The sequence below is a fragment of the Impatiens glandulifera genome, chromosome 7, assembly GCF_907164915.1.
Source record: "Impatiens glandulifera chromosome 7, dImpGla2.1, whole genome shotgun sequence".
NCBI classification, from domain to species: Eukaryota; Viridiplantae; Streptophyta; class Magnoliopsida; order Ericales; family Balsaminaceae; genus Impatiens; species Impatiens glandulifera.
The window spans coordinates 44,900,202-44,918,294 of NC_061868.1; the positions used below are offsets into that span (position 1 = coordinate 44,900,202).

Sequence of the window (18,093 nt, forward strand, 5' to 3'; positions counted from 1 at the left end):
AATTACTAAAATATTTTTATATTTAAAATTTAATAAATAAAATTTTAAATTAATTAATAAATGATTTAATAATTAAAATAACATTAATTTATTTTTAAAAAATCTAAAAACCATTAATAAAACATAATGTCCCTAAAAACCTGCTAACGCTTGAAATTGATTAATCACGCGCATTAATTTCTTTTTGATAACAATTAACACTAAAATAGGTAGACAGATCTGAATGAATTATACACATTTGTAGCCAATCAATTAGTGCCCATCTTTAATATATATGTATATATTTAATAAATAAATATAAATTAATAATACACTTTAATCTCACAAACTTCAAAATAATAAATTAATTAACTTAAAAAAATGTATATCCATTAAAGCTATTTTAACCGTTCTTTATTTACCAACATTAATAATAAAAAAAAAAACTACAAAAGTCCCAAACTTTAAAAAGGATATATATTTTATTAGATTATGTCACAATTTAATTGTTAGTTTATTTGTCACATAACTTGAGGCATGAAATAATATTGACTGAATCTTTGTAAACGGATTATTATTTAAAAAGAATTGAATTAAATAATTTAATTACTTAAAAAAAATTATTTGAAAAAAACATTTGATCAGATCTGAATTTAAGTTATCAAAAATATTTTAATTTCTTCTGGACTAGAAAACTGACGAATATAGTAGGAAAGGTTCAAAGGTTGCAGAGAGAGAGAGAGACGACGATTGCTATGGGATCTAGATTATAGAAAGAGAACAAACGAAGAAGATAGATTTGATTATATACATATATATATATATTATATATATATATATATAGAGAGAGAGAGAGATTGAGACGGAAATCGGAAAAGCAGGAACGGTGACTGGTTAAAGAGGAATCGAGATTTACTGGAACGAGTCGTTTGTTCTTCACCGGAGATTTATCAGCGAAGGAGATGCAGAAACGGCGGTGGAGATTCTTAGGACTGCTAAGGCGGTTTTTAACATTCGCCATCGGCTCGATAAGTCTGGTGGCTCTGTTTTCATGTCATATACATCTTTCTCCATCGTCCGACTCGCCAAAGTTGCTTGATTACTCTTCGTATAACCTTCCAAAGGTTTATTATTACTCAGTTATTTGATTCTTCTGCTTCTTCCGCTTATTCTTTAGCTAATTTGTATTGCGCTAAACTTAGTTGAGTTCGCTAGGGTTCGTAATTGTTCTATTTTGATCAGTTCTAGCATTTTCCGTGGTAATTTTGTTTGACTTCTTTTGGTTGTATATATCCACACGTCTGATTAATACGTGTATTAGTTTTGGAACTTTCTGGTCATACATTTGTCTTTTACCAAACTTACGTGTTTAGTGCTCTTTAAGAACCGAAAGATTCCATCTCTTAATGATTTTGCTCAATTGTGTATAACCTAAATGGTTGAATTTGATTAGAAATCAAGTGAACAACGAAGCTGGAAGATAGATGATACGGATCAACACTTGTCAGAAGTTTCTCATCCTTCACGAAAGGTTTTGTACATCTTTTACTTTAACTATGAGCCATTTGGCATGTGAATTGAAAGTATAATTGATGAACAATAGGAAGGCAGTGTGTTGGGCTAGATTTGCATGTGTTTTGCTGCAAAAAAATTAGTCATGCTTCTTTCATGTTTTCACTCCTTTAGACTTGACAGTTGGATGATGCAAAGAAGAGTTTGAACATTTTCAATTCCAAGCTGTGGAAGCCACCACCTAAACGTGATTATGGTCCATGTGTGGACTCGTCTTCGAACTACACATGTATGCAACTTTGTTTATCAGAATCCTTTTTAACTGCTTTTTTTTACGCTAAATTGTTTTTTATCTTCAGCACCAGAGGAGGGATCTGGAGGTTACCTTCTTGTTCATACTAATGGCGGGCTGAATCAGATGCGAGCTGGGGTTTGTTTTCTTTCTCTTCATTTAGCTGCCCTTGTTTTAGCCTTCTAAGACTCTAAAGGAGAAAAAGGCTTCGGTTTTTGATATATCCCAAAGAAACTAAACCTAACAAAATAGTAGCAATTCTTCTGTTCGTATATGGATTTATTTATTTATTTCCAAATTGATTGATATTTCATTCTTTATTATTGTAGATATGCGACATGGTTGCTGTGGCTCGTATTATAAATGCTACTCTTGTTATTCCAGAACTGGATAAACGATCATTTTGGCAGGACACTAGGTATTATAGCCTTTTGTTTTGCTGTTGGAACATTAACCCCGGATGGAAACACTTACTGTTTTTGTATGTGGATACATTTCCATCTGTTTATATATCTGGATATAGGTGTTCTGTATCTAGGAACGGATCCATATACAAAAACATTAAGTGTTTCCACATTGGGCCGCGTCTTTCTTGAATTCTCTTTGTCTGGTGTTAATTTATCTTGTACGTGGCAGCAACTTTTCTGATGTTTTTGACGAAGATCATTTCATTAGTTCATTGAGCAATGATGTAAAGATTGTGAAAAAGCTCCCTAAGAAACTCTCAGCTGCTACTCGTGCAGTAAAGAATTTCAGAAGCTGGTCTGGATTAAATTATTACCAGGAAGAGATAGCTAGCTTGTGGACTGATTATCAAGTATGTTAGTTAGTCATTGAACAATTCATTTTTCCTTATTGCAAAGCAAGCAGTATTAACTTTCTGCTAGCTGCATTTTGTTTAGGTCATTCGAGCAGCGAAATCTGATTCACGGCTAGCAAATAATAATCTTCCCCTTGATATTCAGAAGTTGCGTTGCCGAGCTTGTTACAAAGCTTTACGCTTCTCACCAAGGATCGAGGCAATGGCAAAAGTAAAACACAATCTATAATTCTAACTTCCAAAAGTAGGACATGTTTAATTTGGCTGTTTGGTTTTGCAGTTGTTGGTTGACCGTATGAGATCCTATGGTCCTTATATTGCTTTGCATTTACGATACGAGAAAGACATGCTTTCTTTTAGTGGTTGTACGCATGGTTTGTCACCCGAAGAAGCTGAGGAACTAAAGATAACCAGGTGGGTATTGTATTTGTATTTTAGTTTTATTGAGTTTAGGGTTTTAATTGTTATTTTTATGAATAGGGAGAATACTGCATATTGGAAAATAAAAGAGATAAATTCGACTGAGCAGAGGAGCAAAGGTTATTGCCCCTTAACACCAAAGGAAGTAGGAGTTTTCCTCAATGGTTTTGGATTTCCTTCCAGCACTCCGATATATATGGCTGCTGGAGAGATATACGGAGGTGATTCGCATATGACTGATCTGCAATCGCGTTTTCCCTTGTTAATGAACAAGGTATAGGGCTTGGGAGTTTGTGGTCGATTTGTTGCTTCTTCTTTTTCCTCAAATTGATTTATTTCAGGAAAAATTGTCATCGAGAGAAGAACTTGAGCCATTTGTGAATCACGCATCTCAAATGGCTGCATTAGACTACATAGTGTCAGTGGAGAGTGACATATTTATTCCTTCATTTTCCGGGAACATGGCTAGGGCAGTTGAAGGACATCGTCGTTTCCTAGGACATCGGAAGACCATTTCTCCAGACAGGTAAAAGATTAGTCCCCTGTTTCTTATTTTTTTTGGATTTAAGTTTGTTAAACGAGATTATGTTTAGGAAAGCCCTTGTTCGCCTTGTTGACAAAATAGAGGCGGGAACTTTGAAAGAGGGGAAAAAGTTGTCCAACCGCATTTTTGAAATTCACAGACGAAGGTAAGAGAATGATATGATTATTCCACAAAACAAAAATAAAACATATCCTTAAATGATTTGGTTGTTGTTGTGTTGTGTTGTCTAGACAAGGATCTCCTCGGAAGAGAAAAGGTCCGATAACTGGAACGAAAGGAATGGATAGGTTTCGTTCAGAAGAGTCGTTTTACGAGAATCCATTGCCCGATTGTCTGTGTCAGAATCAAAGCACAATGGTTTAGTTTAGATTAGTTCATTACGGAGGTAACTAATTAACTCTGAGATAGTGAATTCTTACCACACTTGATTTGAGAGAGTTCATTCAGATCATATGTATTTAACTGGGATGATGCATTCATTGTTTATTGAATTTCTGTGTTTATAGATAAATATATGGTTGTAACTTTGAAACAAAAAAGAGTAATAATTCTTTTCATTGTTTACTTTCTTTGGTCTCAATGGATCATAACCATTCATTCCTTTTAATTTAAGGTATTCTTATTAGAAATCGAACTTGTAGAATTAGTTTATTAGACTCTAAACTAGTTGAATCTTGAAATGTGAATGGATGAATATTGTGTTCATATTGAATTCATTAATGTGTCTTAAGTTTTGCTTTGTGTTCTTTCAACCAAATGAAATAAACAACTGGATTTAGGTTTCACCTTCTGATGAATAATTGTTTTATAAGAAGTTTATTATTATTATTGGTGTTATTTTATAATATAACTAATATATTTAGTAATAATTTATGACGAATAAATTAACCTAATTAAATCGATATTTTAATTTATTAATGAATCCAAACCCAGAATGAGATTTTTTAGAATAGAGGTTATTGATTTAATTGAAACACTCACCTTAAGTTTAATTATACAAATGTATTTTTTTTTTGTTAAGTATAACATTCAAATTATTAACTAATATGAAAAATAAAAGTTAAAAAATAAGTCATATTAAATGAACCAATCCTTGAGGAGATCGAGATAAGGGTCCCACGAAAAAGATCCCCGTGAACTCCTACCCCACCATATTTGGGAAGAAGAAGAATAATACAGTAACTTTGACCATAAGGATCTGTTTGTTTCAAGATTTGGATATAATAATTTATTTTAATTATATCATTTTCTTTTATATTAAAATATATTCTTTATCCAACCCTACCAAGAAGAAGAATTTCAAAAAAAAAATTATATAAATAAAATAAAAAATTTAAATATGATAAAAAATGGCGTGCCACAACAATGTTTTTGTGAATTGTGCCATTCTCTATCTTTCTCCATCTAGTTGTAGATAAGAATGAAAATTAATTTAATCAAAATAAACTACTATATTTTTTATTCACTCAATTAAACATTTAAACTATCAAACTTAATTATTATTATTATTTAATATATTTTGTTTTTTTATAATGTATTTAAATAATATAAAAAAATAAACCATCACATCATGAGATAATTAGTATATTGTAGGACTAGAAGGTACTTTTAAAAGTAAAGATTTATTTAAAAGAAATTATCTGAATTTATAATTCAGCATTCTAGAAAGAAAGAACATATTCTAGAGAGAGAAACTGGTCTTCAACATTGTTTTAGAGAGAGATGGATAAAAGCAGCTCAGACTCAACCACCATTAATGGTGGCGGCGGCGTAAATAGAGATAATCAGTTCCTTAAACATCTCAACAAGGTTTCTCATCACAAGATCTCCAAACCCGCTCGAAGACCCGCTTTCGACCCGCCTCCACCGCAACCGCAACCGCCTCTTCAAGCACCTCCTCAGCAAAATCAGCCGCCTGTATACAACATAAATAAGAGCGATTTCCGTGACGTTGTTCAGAAATTAACCGGGTCACCCGCCCACGAACGATTATCGGGTACTCCTCCCTGCCCGATTCAACCACCTAAACAACCCAACTCCCGTCTTCAACGGATCCGGCCGCCGCCCCTCGTACAAATCAATAACCTCGTATTTCCGCCGCCGGTATACCCAACTAATTTAAGACCGCCGCCGGTACCCTTTTCGCCTCTGCCGCCGTTACCGCCGGTATACACGTCGGTGCCGGAATTTCCTTTCTCCAACTACATGCATTTCCTCCATGGACAAGTCTCTGGTTTAGACTATGATCTGGCACAAAACGAGGCGATTGCTCCGCCACCGCCGCCGCATAACATGGTATCTGGTCCTATAACGTCGTCGGCGCCGGTGAGTTTCCGACCATCTTCTCCGTTGCCTTTTGGGTGCCTATCACCTAGGTCAGCAGCATAGCGTATCCCCAATTCTTTTTTGTTGTCAGGTTAAGGCCTTGTTTGATTTAGATACAGTTTATTATTATTATTATAATGTAAGAAGTAACTATTATTATTAATATATTATATATATATAGGAGTGAATTCTAAGATGATTGTAGAGAAATTTGTTTCATAGATTACTGATATTTGATTTGATAATCCTTTGGTATATCTTAAATATTTTATTTATTATTTATTGATGTTGTTTGTAGTCTTTTTGACCAAAACATGGACTGCTTTTTTAGTTATTTGAAAATAAGGCACAAGTGTAATTTATAAAAAGTTTTTTAAAAGAATGAAAACCTACTTTGATTTTCTCTTTATAATACAATACATCTTTTAATGTAGATTTTAATTTCAACTTAATTTTTTAATATTTTTTGGTAACAGGTGTTTGATGGCTATATAATTTAGAACATCAAATCTTTACATAAGATCTTTTGTAATTATTCTAATAGGTTTTTATAAACTTATTTAATGTAAGCTTAATAGTATAGTATTTAAGGATGATAATAGAGTGTAAATGAATTTACCATCAACACTAAATTTTAGTTTTGAATTGATTTAGAAAAAGTTATCGGTTCATAATATGTGAGGAGCATCATTTTTTATTATAAACGACAATAATAATATTTATTTTTATTTTAACTAAACTAATTTGTAATACAAATAGTTTATTAAATTAAATATTTATTTGTCTACTTAATATGTTTATTTTAATATACAAGTAAAAATATAATAAAAAATAATATATATTTGTAATGTTGTAAATATAAGTTGGAATTATATTGGTGACAGAGAAAGCTAGTTTTTTAACTTTTTTTTAGTCAAATTAGGAAAAATAGTCTAAACAATACAATTCAAATAGGACTTTCAGACCATATTAAATTGACATCCTACTCGTTTGATAAAATGAATTAACACCATTAATAGATTATTTCGGTCATTTTCTCTTTTTAAATAATTAATTATCATTATTCAAATAAAGAGTTGCAAATATAAAATTATTATTATTTTATATTTTTATTTTTTTTGGTTTTCTTAAACTATTCTTATCATTTTTAATTTAGATAATCATTTTAAAAAGAAAGTTACAAATACAAAATTAAACTAAAAAATAAAATTAACAAAATTAATTACTAAACACAGAAATGTTAAATAAAATGATAAATTTGCAAAAACTAAAATTTTATTGAAGAAAATCTAACAATTTTGTAATGTTAAATATTCATGAGGACCATGAATTTAAATATTCATGAGGACCGTGAATGAGTAAAACAAGACACAAACCAATCAAAGATATAAGAAAATATATTTTTAAAATTGAGCTACATTAAAAGTTGATGGTTCATAAATACAAATGAAAAAACAACTTTAGATTCGGTAATTTCATCTCATATGTATATCAGAAAAAACTGACACAAATTTAACAAATAAAAAAAACAACTTTAGATTCGGTAATTTCATCTCATATTCGTATCAAAAATATCCGATCCGACCAAATAAGAGGTTATATTGAACAAAATTAGCACAAAATCAAATCCAAAAGTGGTTGGAAGAAGAAAAAAACAATTTTTTTAAAAGATTTCTTCTAGAAATTTGAGTGTTTTTGTAAATTAGAAATTGGACAATTCAATGGCAATAGTATGTTGTATATTTTATCTTTCATATGACCTTCTGTCTGTATAGCTTACAAGAAAATTATGATTTAGAATTCAATATCAACTAAACGGTCAAGTATGTTTGTTATTATCTAAACGGTCAAGTATGTTTGTTATTATCTAAACGGTCAAGACTTATTTATGCTTATATACCAAATCAAACTAGTCCTTAAATCTTTATCTAATAAAGAAATAAAATGTTAAAAAGCAAATATTGCATCAAATACTTGCTTGTGATTCTAAGTTAATTGGGAGTACAGTGTACACCTAAGATTTTAGAATTAGGTTAACTTAATCAATTAAAAAATATATAATCATTTCAATCATTATTATTGTTAACTTGCAAAACATTAAATACATAAATAAAAAGAGAAATTGGTAATCACCCGAAATCACATTAAGCAAACAACATAACAATAGTAAAAGTAGGAAATTTTGAAGGTTCCAGTATAACAAGCATGAAAGCCTACAACATTCTGATTCCTAATCATAGGAATTTAGAAAGCAAACAAGCAATCAAATCACCTTCTCCCAGTTTATATATATATAAAAAAGATACCCACAACAGGAGAAACCCTAAAATTCAAATTCAGTCTCTCACTGTTCATCATTCTTGGAAGCTTCTTTAATCTCATCAGCCCCATCATCCTGCAAGAAAGATTTGTTCATGTTTCATCATCATTATCATTGTCAAAAACAAGAATTTGAATCAATCATAATACCTGCATATCTGAGGTCCACAAGGTAAGGTTATCCCTAAGGAGTTGCATAATCAAAGTGCTGTCTTTGTAAGACTCTTCTCCTAGTGTGTCCAATTCAGCAATTGCTTCATCGAAAGCCTGGTTATTATTTAGGGCAACCCAATTAATCAAAGATATAACACTAAACCCTCAAATCAAATAAGATTATTAGCAGAAATACTTACTTGCTTTGCAAGACCACATGCACGATCGGGTGAGTTTAAGATTTCATAATAGAACACAGAAAAGTTCAGAGCAAGCCCTAGACGAATAGGATGTGTTGGTGGGAGCTCAGCATTAGCAATATCCTGTAAATTACATGATCAGTTTCATTCATTTCTAATACTTAAATCGACATCTAGATCTTAAACCCTAGCAGTTCAGCATAATCAGTATATCTTCAGAAACAAACCTGAGCCGCTTTATAGGCGTTGAGAGTGTTCTCAGCTGCCTCCTTTCTCTCAGCTCCGGTCTTGAATTCAGCAAGATAACGATGATAATCTCCCTTCATCTTCAGATAAAACACTTTGGAATCTCCAACTGAAGCCGATGGAATAAGCCTGGAATCAAGAAGCTTGAGAATACCTTCACAGATGGAAGAAAGTTCAGATTCGATCTTCGATCTGTAATCTCTGATAATTGAAACATGATCTTCATTCCCGCGACTCTCCTCCTTCTGCTCGATGGAGGAGATAATACGCCAGGAAGCTCTTCTCGCTCCAATCACGTTCTTGTAAGCGACAGAGAGAAGATTCCTCTCCTCGATTGTAAGTTCATCGGATTCAACAGAAGCTGAAACCTTCTCCATGAACTCTACCATCTCCTCGTATCGCTCCGCCTGCTCAGCCAACTTCGCCTTGTAAACGTACTCGTCACGCGCCGATGATGATGCTACTGCCGCCATAGTCGTTCCTTGTTGAATCTCCGATTTCCTGGTGTAGATTTGAAAGAGAGATAGAAATGGCGGAAGGAGAGAGAAACGCGTAGACTTTGCCCCTTTTCTCCCTGGCGGCCATTTACTTTTGTGAGATCAAACAAATCTTAGCCGTTGGATTAAAACTTTAGTGCTGGACCATGACGCTGGCCTGTGGGACCACTAAACCCTTGGGCCTTATAATCAAACAGGCCCAATCTTATGGGTCCTATGATCTATTATATTCAGACCCAGTCCAGTAAATGCGCCAGGGACACCAATTCGTAAGAGTATGTCGTCGAGTGACGCGTACTACACAGATATCTATATATATATATATATAATGTTTAATTTTTAAAGTGTTTGAATTACCGGGTTGAGAACTGTGGTTAATTTGGATATATATGAGAGTAAATGGATACTTGGGTCGGATTATGGGTTAACCCGTCCATAAACTTGAAACGGTTAAAAATAAAATTAAAAATGCTATAGGTATGGTTCGAACTTGCAACCTAACAAAACAAATACAATATTTTAACCAACTAAGATAATAACACTTTATATTTTAAATTCAACCCAAAATTTGATAAAGGCGTGACATTTTAACAATATAAGTTCAACTTTTTAACTAACTAATATATATATATATATAATGATGCTTAATTTTTAAAGTGTCCGGATTGCCGGGTCGAGAACTGTGGTTAATTTGGATATATGTGAGAGTAAATTGATACTTATGTCGAATTGTGGGTTGACCCGCCCATAAACTTAAAACGGTTAAAAATAAAATTAAAAATGTTATAGGTATGGTTCGAACTTGCAACCTAACAAAACAAATACAACATTTTAACTAACTAGGCTAATAACACTTTATATTTTAAATTCAACCCAAAATTTGATAAACGCGTGACATTTTAACAATATAAGTTCAACTTTTTAACTAACTAATATATATATATAATGATGCTTAATTTTTAAAGTGTCTGAATTGTCGGGTCGAGAACTGTAGTTAATTTGGATATATATGAGAGTAAATTGATACTTGGGTCGGATTGTGAGTTGACTCGCCCATAAAAATTTTACCGTAATATTTTTTTCACGGTTTTTTATATTATTACTCGTGCAAATGCACGGAATACATGCTAGTTTACGTGATAACACAAGGGGAGTGGTCATTTATAGGCATGACAAATGTTTGGGTTTCGGGGGACCCGAACCGGACTCGAATTTGTCCCGAAAAAATCGGGTATTTAAATTATCCGAAATATCGGTTCGGAACTGATGGGTACCCGGAACTAGGCCTAGGCCTGTAAGTAAACTGACCGAACCGCCTGGAACCGAACCAAACCGCCTAAAACCGAACAAAAACAAGTTGATCCAATCAACCTAAAACCCGACAGTCTGAAATAGCTTGAATCGAAGTCTTTTGGTTCGATTTGTCGGTTTATTATTTGTCAAACCGAACCACCGATATGTTATATTTTTGGGTTTGGAATAATTTTTTGTGTGGATGAGAAAGAACTTCATCTTCATTCTCATCCTCATTCATTTCTATAAAAACTTTTTCTTTCTCACACAGTTTATAATATTTTATGTTAATAATAAGTAATGATCTTGTTCTTTGTTATCATTATTCTTTGTTATCTTTTATGTTCTAATTTTTTGTAGGGAGGTATTCCTAATTCAAAAATTTATATTATAGAAAATAATTTTGAGATTTAGGATCGAAGTCCAACTAACATGGTTTTATACCATGTATCTAAGACAATGTCTTTAACAAATTTACAAATTATAAAAAAAAAATAACTGTTTTACAAATTTTAATTTTAGTTAATTTTTAAATTGAGCAAACCGAATAAACCGATCGAACCGATTAAATCGAATTTATCAATAAACTAAAACCGACGGTTTATGATTTAGGAAAACCGTCCTCAACGGTTGTGTTGTACATTTTGGTTTATAAACCAGGCCGAACTGATTCTTTTAAACAATTTTTTTTACTCATTTAACTACTTTAATATATTTTTACTTTTTGAACATAGTTAAATATAATTTGAAATAATTTAAAAAATTTAAACTTTTTAACTTAATTTTTAAATTTTCAATAATACAAAAAAAAAATCAATTTTTATTAAGATTTAAAAAAATATTTAGTAAAAAAATATAAAATATTTTATTAATTAAAAAAACAAACATCCCAAAATTATATCACATAAAAATAAATAATATTTAAAAAAAAAAACTAAGGTTAATAATTAAAAACAAATTAACTCTCTAATATATATTTCTTTTTAGCTCTCTTTTCTTTTTCTTCTCTTCCCTCCCTTCTTTTTCTTTTTTTCTCAATCATGTGTATTTTTTTTCTTTCATTTTACAAAATTTTCATTATAAAAAAAATAAACTATGTTATAAAAAAAAATAATGAAACTGGAACGGAATATTGAAATAAAGTATAACAAAGAAAAAAACATTTCAAACATATTTCAATAAAATCAATTAGTTCTGACCCGAAATTACCTAGAATTGAAAATAAAAAAAATTATCCGTTGGGACAAAAATACCATACCTAGTCATTTCCACAAATATTATTAGTCAAGGATCATCTCCTCAAATAAAATTTTTATTAGAGTCATTTCATCAAATTTTATTTCCCCCAACATACGATATACGTGTTTCGTAGAGAAATAAAGTCTATTAAAAAATGGAAATGAAGAAATATAATAATTTAATTAATAGTGGAGTAAAGCATTAAATCTCTATATTTAATTATCTATTGTATTTCGTCGTTTTATAAAATGACTTAATAGTTAAGATAACTGTAGCCAATAATAATCCACCACGAGAATTTTTACCGGGAACGCCTCCCAAGAACAGCAGATTTTCCCGTCGTCTTCTTCATCATCACCATCTCCATATTTTCAATTTGTAGTTTAAAAACTGAAGAAGACTCATTGAAGATCGATCAGTTTATAGAAATGGATCGGTATGAAGTCGTGAAGGATTTAGGTGCAGGCAATTTCGGTGTTGCTAAGCTTGTTCGTGATAAATGGAGTAATGAACTTTTAGCCATCAAATTCATCGAGAGAGGCTCTAAGGTCATTCTTCTTCTTCTTCTTCTTCTTCTTCATTCTCTTTTAATTGATCATCATCGGACTTATTATATCTTCTTATTTCTGTAGATTGATGAACATGTACAGAGGGAAATTGTTAATCATAGATCGCTTAAGCATCCTAATATTGTCAGATTCAAAGAGGTAACTGATTTATGAACCGCTGAGTTGATTTTGATTTGAAGTTTATTAACTGTTGTTTATTTTGATTTGATTTCAGGTCCTGTTAACGCCTACGCATCTGGCGATAGTGATGGAATATGCTTCAGGAGGAGAGCTTTTTGAAAGAATATGCAATTCTGGACGATTCAATGAAGATGAGGTTCAACAAGATCAAATTTATTATATTTATTGATTTTACTTTAGTTATCACTTATCATAATTGATTAATAATTGTGGTTGGATCAGGCAAGATTTTTCTTCCAACAATTGATATCAGGGGTTAGCTATTGCCATTTGATGGTATTGATTCTTGAATTCCTCTTATGATCATGATGGAATCTAAGATTATGACCTAGGAAATAACTGTTTGATTTATTAGCTACAATAATAATAATAATAATGCAGGAAATATGTCATAGAGATCTTAAGCTTGAAAACACACTTCTAGATGGAAGTGGTGCGCCTCGGGTTAAAATTTGTGACTTCGGATACTCTAAGGTAGAGAAGAGAACCTAGCTATAGTTGAGTTGTTATCGAATAATCAAATGTTGTTTTTGAAATTTGTTTGATTTTGCAGTCCTCTGTCTTTCATTCGCAACCGAAATCGAGGGTGGGAACACCTGCCTACATTGCACCGGAGGTGTTTGCGAAGAAAGAATACGATGGAAAGGTGATTGATGAGTTTGTAAGTTGTTTGTTTGTTTGTTTAAAGTTTTCTTACTTGAATGTCATGACAGATTGCAGATGTTTGGTCTTGTGGGGTGACATTATACGTGATGGTGATTGGAGCGTACCCTTTTGAAGATCCTGCAAATCCTAAAAACTTTGGCCACACTATTGCTGTAATGAACTATTTGTGTTTGTTATGTCTTGTTTTTTTGTCTGTTGTTGACAATTATGTTTATGGGTGGCAGAGGATTCTTAATGTTCAATACTCAATACCGGATTATGTTCGAGTTTCAATTGAGTGTAGACATCTTTTATCTCGTATCTTCGTGGCCGACCCTGAAAAGGTAATTGTGTTGTCGAAGATCTGGTTTCAGCAGATTCGAGTTTTAAAATCTGAATTATGAATGTGCAGAGGATAACGATTGCAGAGATTAAGAAACACCCTTGGTTCTTAAAGAACTTGCCGATAGAATTGTGGGAAAATGGTTCTTTTGCGAAGAAGGAGGTGAACAATCCTCCTCAGAGCCTGGAAGAAGTACTGACCATAATTGAGGAGGCGAGGATACCTCCTGAAGATGCGCCTGAAAACACAGATCATAATGAAAACATGGATCATCTCTATATGGGAAAAAGTATCGATATGGACGGGATGGAACTGGAAGAAGACGACGATGATTACGAGGAAGTGGAAACTAGTGGGGACTTTGTGTAAGCTTGAATGAGTTCAGAGCTTCATTCAAGTGAAATCGGACCATTTTTTTAAGTTTATAGAGTAAAAGCTTGAGTCGGATGTTTTTATTGTGTTGTAAGTTGTAACTTGTAAGATGTCTACTTTTGTGTAAATATAATTACATATTTATGTTTTTTTTAATATAATCATTTTGAACCTGAAAAAAGAGATGAATGTAAAAGTTATTTTTCCGAGGAAAACTGTTTATCATTTTTTAAAAATAATTAAAATGTTTATCAAATTAATGATGCACTTTTGGGTTTATTATAGTTTATTATAATTTTACAATAAACTTGATTTATTTAAAAATGTTAAGGCTACGTTTGGTACAAGGTACAACATATTAGGTATAAACTATAAGGAGGTATAAATTGTAACGAGATATAAAAGAGTATAATTTATATAGACTATTATTGTTTGGTTGGAAAAGACATTATATAGGTTTATAATTTTTTGTTTGGTAGATAGTATAAAATTTAAGTATAAGAATAAAATAATTTTTTATTTTTTTTTTATTTTTGTTAATTATGTTTTTAATATTATTTTTAATTAACCCTTTTTATATTTTAATATTATTTAAAATTTATTATAATTATTTTAAATATTATTAATATTATATCAAATAAATAAATATAATATAATTACGTTATTATTTTAAATTAATAATAATATATAAAAATAAATATTTAGTATTATTTAATTATGTTTAAAATATGAACGATAATTTATATATTTTTTAAATCATTGAATTAACATTTAATAGATAATAATTATAATTAATAATAATAATAATATTATTATTTTTATACTACTAATTATAAAATAAATGTTAAATTTATTTTGTGTAAAAATAAATAAAATTTTAAATTATTTAAAATTTTAAATATTAAAATTTATAAAATAAGTTTGTTTTAAAAAAATTAATATAAACTAAAATTAAAAATAATAAAAGCTTAATGATTAATCTGAAAAATTAATAAAACAAATTAATGTTAATATTAAAAAATAAGATTAAAAATATAAAAAAATAAATTAAAATTTTAATACATTCTTGTAACATGTGTAGGATGTTATTATTTTATACCTTTTCAAGGTATAAATTATACCTTAATTTTACTATACATATAAAACTAGTCCAACCAAACAACGTTATAATTTTACTATTGGAATAATTATACTATTCCAATAGTGCATTCATTACCTTCTACCAAACATAGCCTAAGTGTACTATTTTGAGGAGGTAAAGTATAATAATTTTTTTTATGAATTTTAAAATAGAAAAAATATTTTAATTAATAAATAGAGTGATGTAATTAACTAGAGAAAAGATAAATTTATATTTTAAAAAAATTAACATTACAATTTTTCTTAAATGTTTCACTTGTTGATTGAGAATGTATATGTAGATAATGAGAATCTCAGTATTTATAGTACTTAATTTTAAGTATTCAACTTAACTTTTAGAGAAAAAAATTTAATCAACTAAATAAAAGTATTAAAATTTTAAATAAAAAGAATTGAAGACTATTATATGATATTTATATCCTTATATACAGGTACGGACCTAGAGCTGAAAATTGTGTCAAGTTGTCTCGGTTAAAGCTTGACTTTGACCGAATTTAAAAAAAAAATATATTTTAAATAAAACTAGTGGATAAATGTAAGTTTTATAATTTTTTAATAATTAGATAAATAAACATTGAAATATATTAAATTTTTTTTAAAAAATTATAAATATAATCAAATTTAATTTTTTTCGAGTGAATTAACTCCTACCTACGTAGATTCGTCCTACTTATATATTAAATTATATAATTTGATATATCAAATATTAATATATTTTTAATTTGTATATTAAATTATATATATAAATGAGAGTAGTATGTATATAAAGAACATAATATATATATAATTTTAATCCGTCCTCTTTATTTTACAATTAGTTTAGATATTGTTAATGAATTTAATATTAGTGAATTATAATTATTTATAAAAAAATTGTTTAAAAGTAAAAATCAAATAAAAATGTTTCTAAATATGTTATATCACATGAAGTTAAGTTATATTTTCTAAATATCTATAAGTTAAAGGTTAAATTAAAATGAATTTATATTAAAGACTTTTCTTCAAATATGTAAAATAATTCAGGGCTTATTTATAAATATATATTTATATTTTATTTGGTTGAGAAAGGGAGGGATATAAATACATGTTCTTTGAGAAAACCCTAATCAAAGCGTCATATCGAGGAGTATTGTTTCTCTATCTTCGGCAGAGGCACTGAAGAAGCAGCCAGCAAATAGGCGTCGAAGATGAAGGTCCGATCCGGCGAACTAATCCTTACGCCCTTCTCATATCATCTTAACCAGATTCGGTCTTCTCTTGTTTCGCTCTCACATTGATTTTCTTTGTGTTTCAGTTCAACATCGCAAATCCCACCACTGGATGCCAGAAGAAGCTGGAGATTGACGATGACCAGAAGCTGTAAGTTATCAAATCTATACCCGTTACCATGCATCTGATCAAAGATTGTTCATTCCTACTAAGATAGTTTATAGCTAGATTAGGTTTTGTATTTTGTTTGAAACAACATTTTCTATGCTGAATGTCTATAACTTCTGCTTCATGGGTTGAATAGACCAAGCCTGAATATTGAGATTGATGATATGAGGACAAATCACTTATTGTTCATGAGTTTGTTCGGTTACTTTAAGGCTCAATTGGTTCTGTGATTCATTCATTTACATTCAAAAGCACTCGTCTGTCATTGTTTGAGTTCATTTATTAGATTATCTTAGCAATGCATTCAAAACCCACAATTTCATATCCATTGATTTGCATTTCTTATTTTTCAATTTGTTTTTGACCTGTACAGCCGTGCATTTTATGACAAGAGGATCTCACAGGAGGTCAGTGGAGATGCTCTAGGAGAGGTATGTACCCATCTTCACCACCCTTGTATAATTCAAGAATCCTAAAGATTTCATCTTGATTATATTCATCTTTTTTCTCGATGATAGGAGTTCAAGGGGTATGTGTTCAAGATTAAAGGTGGGTGTGACAAGCAGGGTTTCCCAATGAAACAGGGAGTGTTGACTCCTGGTAGAGTGAGCTTGTTACTCCACAGAGGAACATCTTGCTTCCGTGGATATGGAAGACGTAATGGGGAGAGGAGAAGAAAGTCTGTGAGAGGATGCATAGTGAGCCAAGATCTCTCTGTTCTCAACTTAGTTATTGTGAAGAAGGGAGATAACGACCTTCCAGGATTGACCGATGTTGAGAAGCCCAGAATGAGGGGTCCCAAGAGGGCATCCAAAATCCGCAAGCTGTTCAATCTTTCCAAGGAGGATGATGTTCGCAAGTATGTGAACACATACCGCAGAACATTCACAAACAAGAAAGGTAGGTAATTTTAACTTTTTTTGTTAAGAAAAGAAAAGGAATGATTGTTTGATTGTTGAATTTTGTTTTAACAGGGAAGAAGGTTAGCAAGGCTCCTAAGATTCAGAGGTTGGTGACACCATTGACATTGCAGAGGAAGAGGGCGAGAATTGCTGATAAGAAGAAGAGGATTGTTAAGGCTAAGTCTGAGGCTGCAGACTATCAGAAGCTGCTGGCTAGTCGTTTGAAGGAACAGAGGGAGAAGCGTAGCGAGAGTATGGCTAAGAAAAGGTCCAGGCTATCAACTGCTTCTAAGCCATCCATTGCGGCTTAAGATCTATTTTGAAATTTGCAGGAACTTTGTTTTTCTATTTAAGTTACTGGTTGAGACTGAATGAACCAATGATATCTGATAGCCATGATCAGCCTTCATAATCCTTGTTTTAAGTTGTGTTGTTTTTTTGTTCTACACACTATTTTGACAATTTTGAACTTCAATTAAATTTGATTTCCTGAATATTTTTCTCTTTGACTTTGCTTTATATATGTTGTAGGTTATAAAGTTGGTTTATTTCCATGCATGTTTGGTTTCATGAGTTCAATTATTCATTTTACATAAAAATATGATTATTATATTGTAAGGAGTCTTGGGTATGAAGGACTCATACCATGTATGGGTGACATCTTAAGATTGGACATCTTAAGATTGGATATAAGATTTTTTTTATAAAGTTTGAGAATAACAAAAC

At 30.8% G+C, this 18,093-nt stretch overlaps 5 protein-coding genes across 5 annotated transcripts; 4 read left to right on the plus strand and 1 right to left on the minus strand.

The window, feature by feature from the left end:
* Positions 1 to 676: 676 nt before the first annotated feature.
* Positions 677 to 4,135, plus strand: LOC124944487 (O-fucosyltransferase 7). The gene is given in 12 exon segments (XM_047484745.1): positions 677 to 1,103; positions 1,433 to 1,510; positions 1,675 to 1,780; positions 1,851 to 1,921; positions 2,113 to 2,201; positions 2,420 to 2,600; positions 2,686 to 2,814; positions 2,884 to 3,017; positions 3,084 to 3,350; positions 3,352 to 3,549; positions 3,617 to 3,712; positions 3,798 to 4,135. Coding segments are annotated over 12 exon segments (1,644 nt in total). The 5' UTR covers positions 677 to 941; the 3' UTR covers positions 3,931 to 4,135.
* A 1,106-nt stretch (positions 4,136 to 5,241) lies between these two features.
* LOC124944486 (VQ motif-containing protein 9-like) lies at positions 5,242 to 6,170 on the plus strand. The gene has a single exon (XM_047484744.1). It carries the CDS (start codon positions 5,290 to 5,292, stop codon positions 5,953 to 5,955), a length of 666 nt encoding a protein of 221 aa, XP_047340700.1. The 5' UTR covers positions 5,242 to 5,289; the 3' UTR covers positions 5,956 to 6,170.
* A 1,844-nt stretch (positions 6,171 to 8,014) lies between these two features.
* LOC124944485 (14-3-3-like protein) lies at positions 8,015 to 9,363 on the minus strand. The gene is made up of 4 exons (XM_047484743.1): positions 8,792 to 9,363; positions 8,565 to 8,687; positions 8,362 to 8,478; positions 8,015 to 8,287 (listed from the first exon to the last, which is right to left on the minus strand). The coding sequence occupies exons 1-4, from the start codon at positions 9,281 to 9,283 to the stop codon at positions 8,237 to 8,239; spliced, it is 783 nt and encodes a 260-aa protein (XP_047340699.1). The 5' UTR covers positions 9,284 to 9,363; the 3' UTR covers positions 8,015 to 8,236.
* A 2,747-nt stretch (positions 9,364 to 12,110) lies between these two features.
* On the plus strand, positions 12,111 to 14,120 carry LOC124945202 (serine/threonine-protein kinase SAPK2-like). Its single transcript, XM_047485595.1, has 9 exons — positions 12,111 to 12,387; positions 12,472 to 12,546; positions 12,623 to 12,724; positions 12,811 to 12,864; positions 12,970 to 13,062; positions 13,142 to 13,234; positions 13,302 to 13,406; positions 13,479 to 13,577; positions 13,646 to 14,120. Exons 1-9 carry the CDS (start codon positions 12,268 to 12,270, stop codon positions 13,943 to 13,945), a joined length of 1,041 nt encoding a protein of 346 aa, XP_047341551.1. The 5' UTR covers positions 12,111 to 12,267; the 3' UTR covers positions 13,946 to 14,120.
* Positions 14,121 to 16,156: 2,036 nt separating this feature from the next.
* LOC124910336 (40S ribosomal protein S6-like) lies at positions 16,157 to 17,861 on the plus strand. Its single transcript, XM_047450969.1, has 5 exons — positions 16,157 to 16,281; positions 16,383 to 16,447; positions 16,839 to 16,896; positions 16,984 to 17,365; positions 17,440 to 17,861. The coding sequence occupies exons 1-5, from the start codon at positions 16,276 to 16,278 to the stop codon at positions 17,676 to 17,678; spliced, it is 750 nt and encodes a 249-aa protein (XP_047306925.1). The 5' UTR covers positions 16,157 to 16,275; the 3' UTR covers positions 17,679 to 17,861.
* Positions 17,862 to 18,093: the final 232 nt, after the last annotated feature.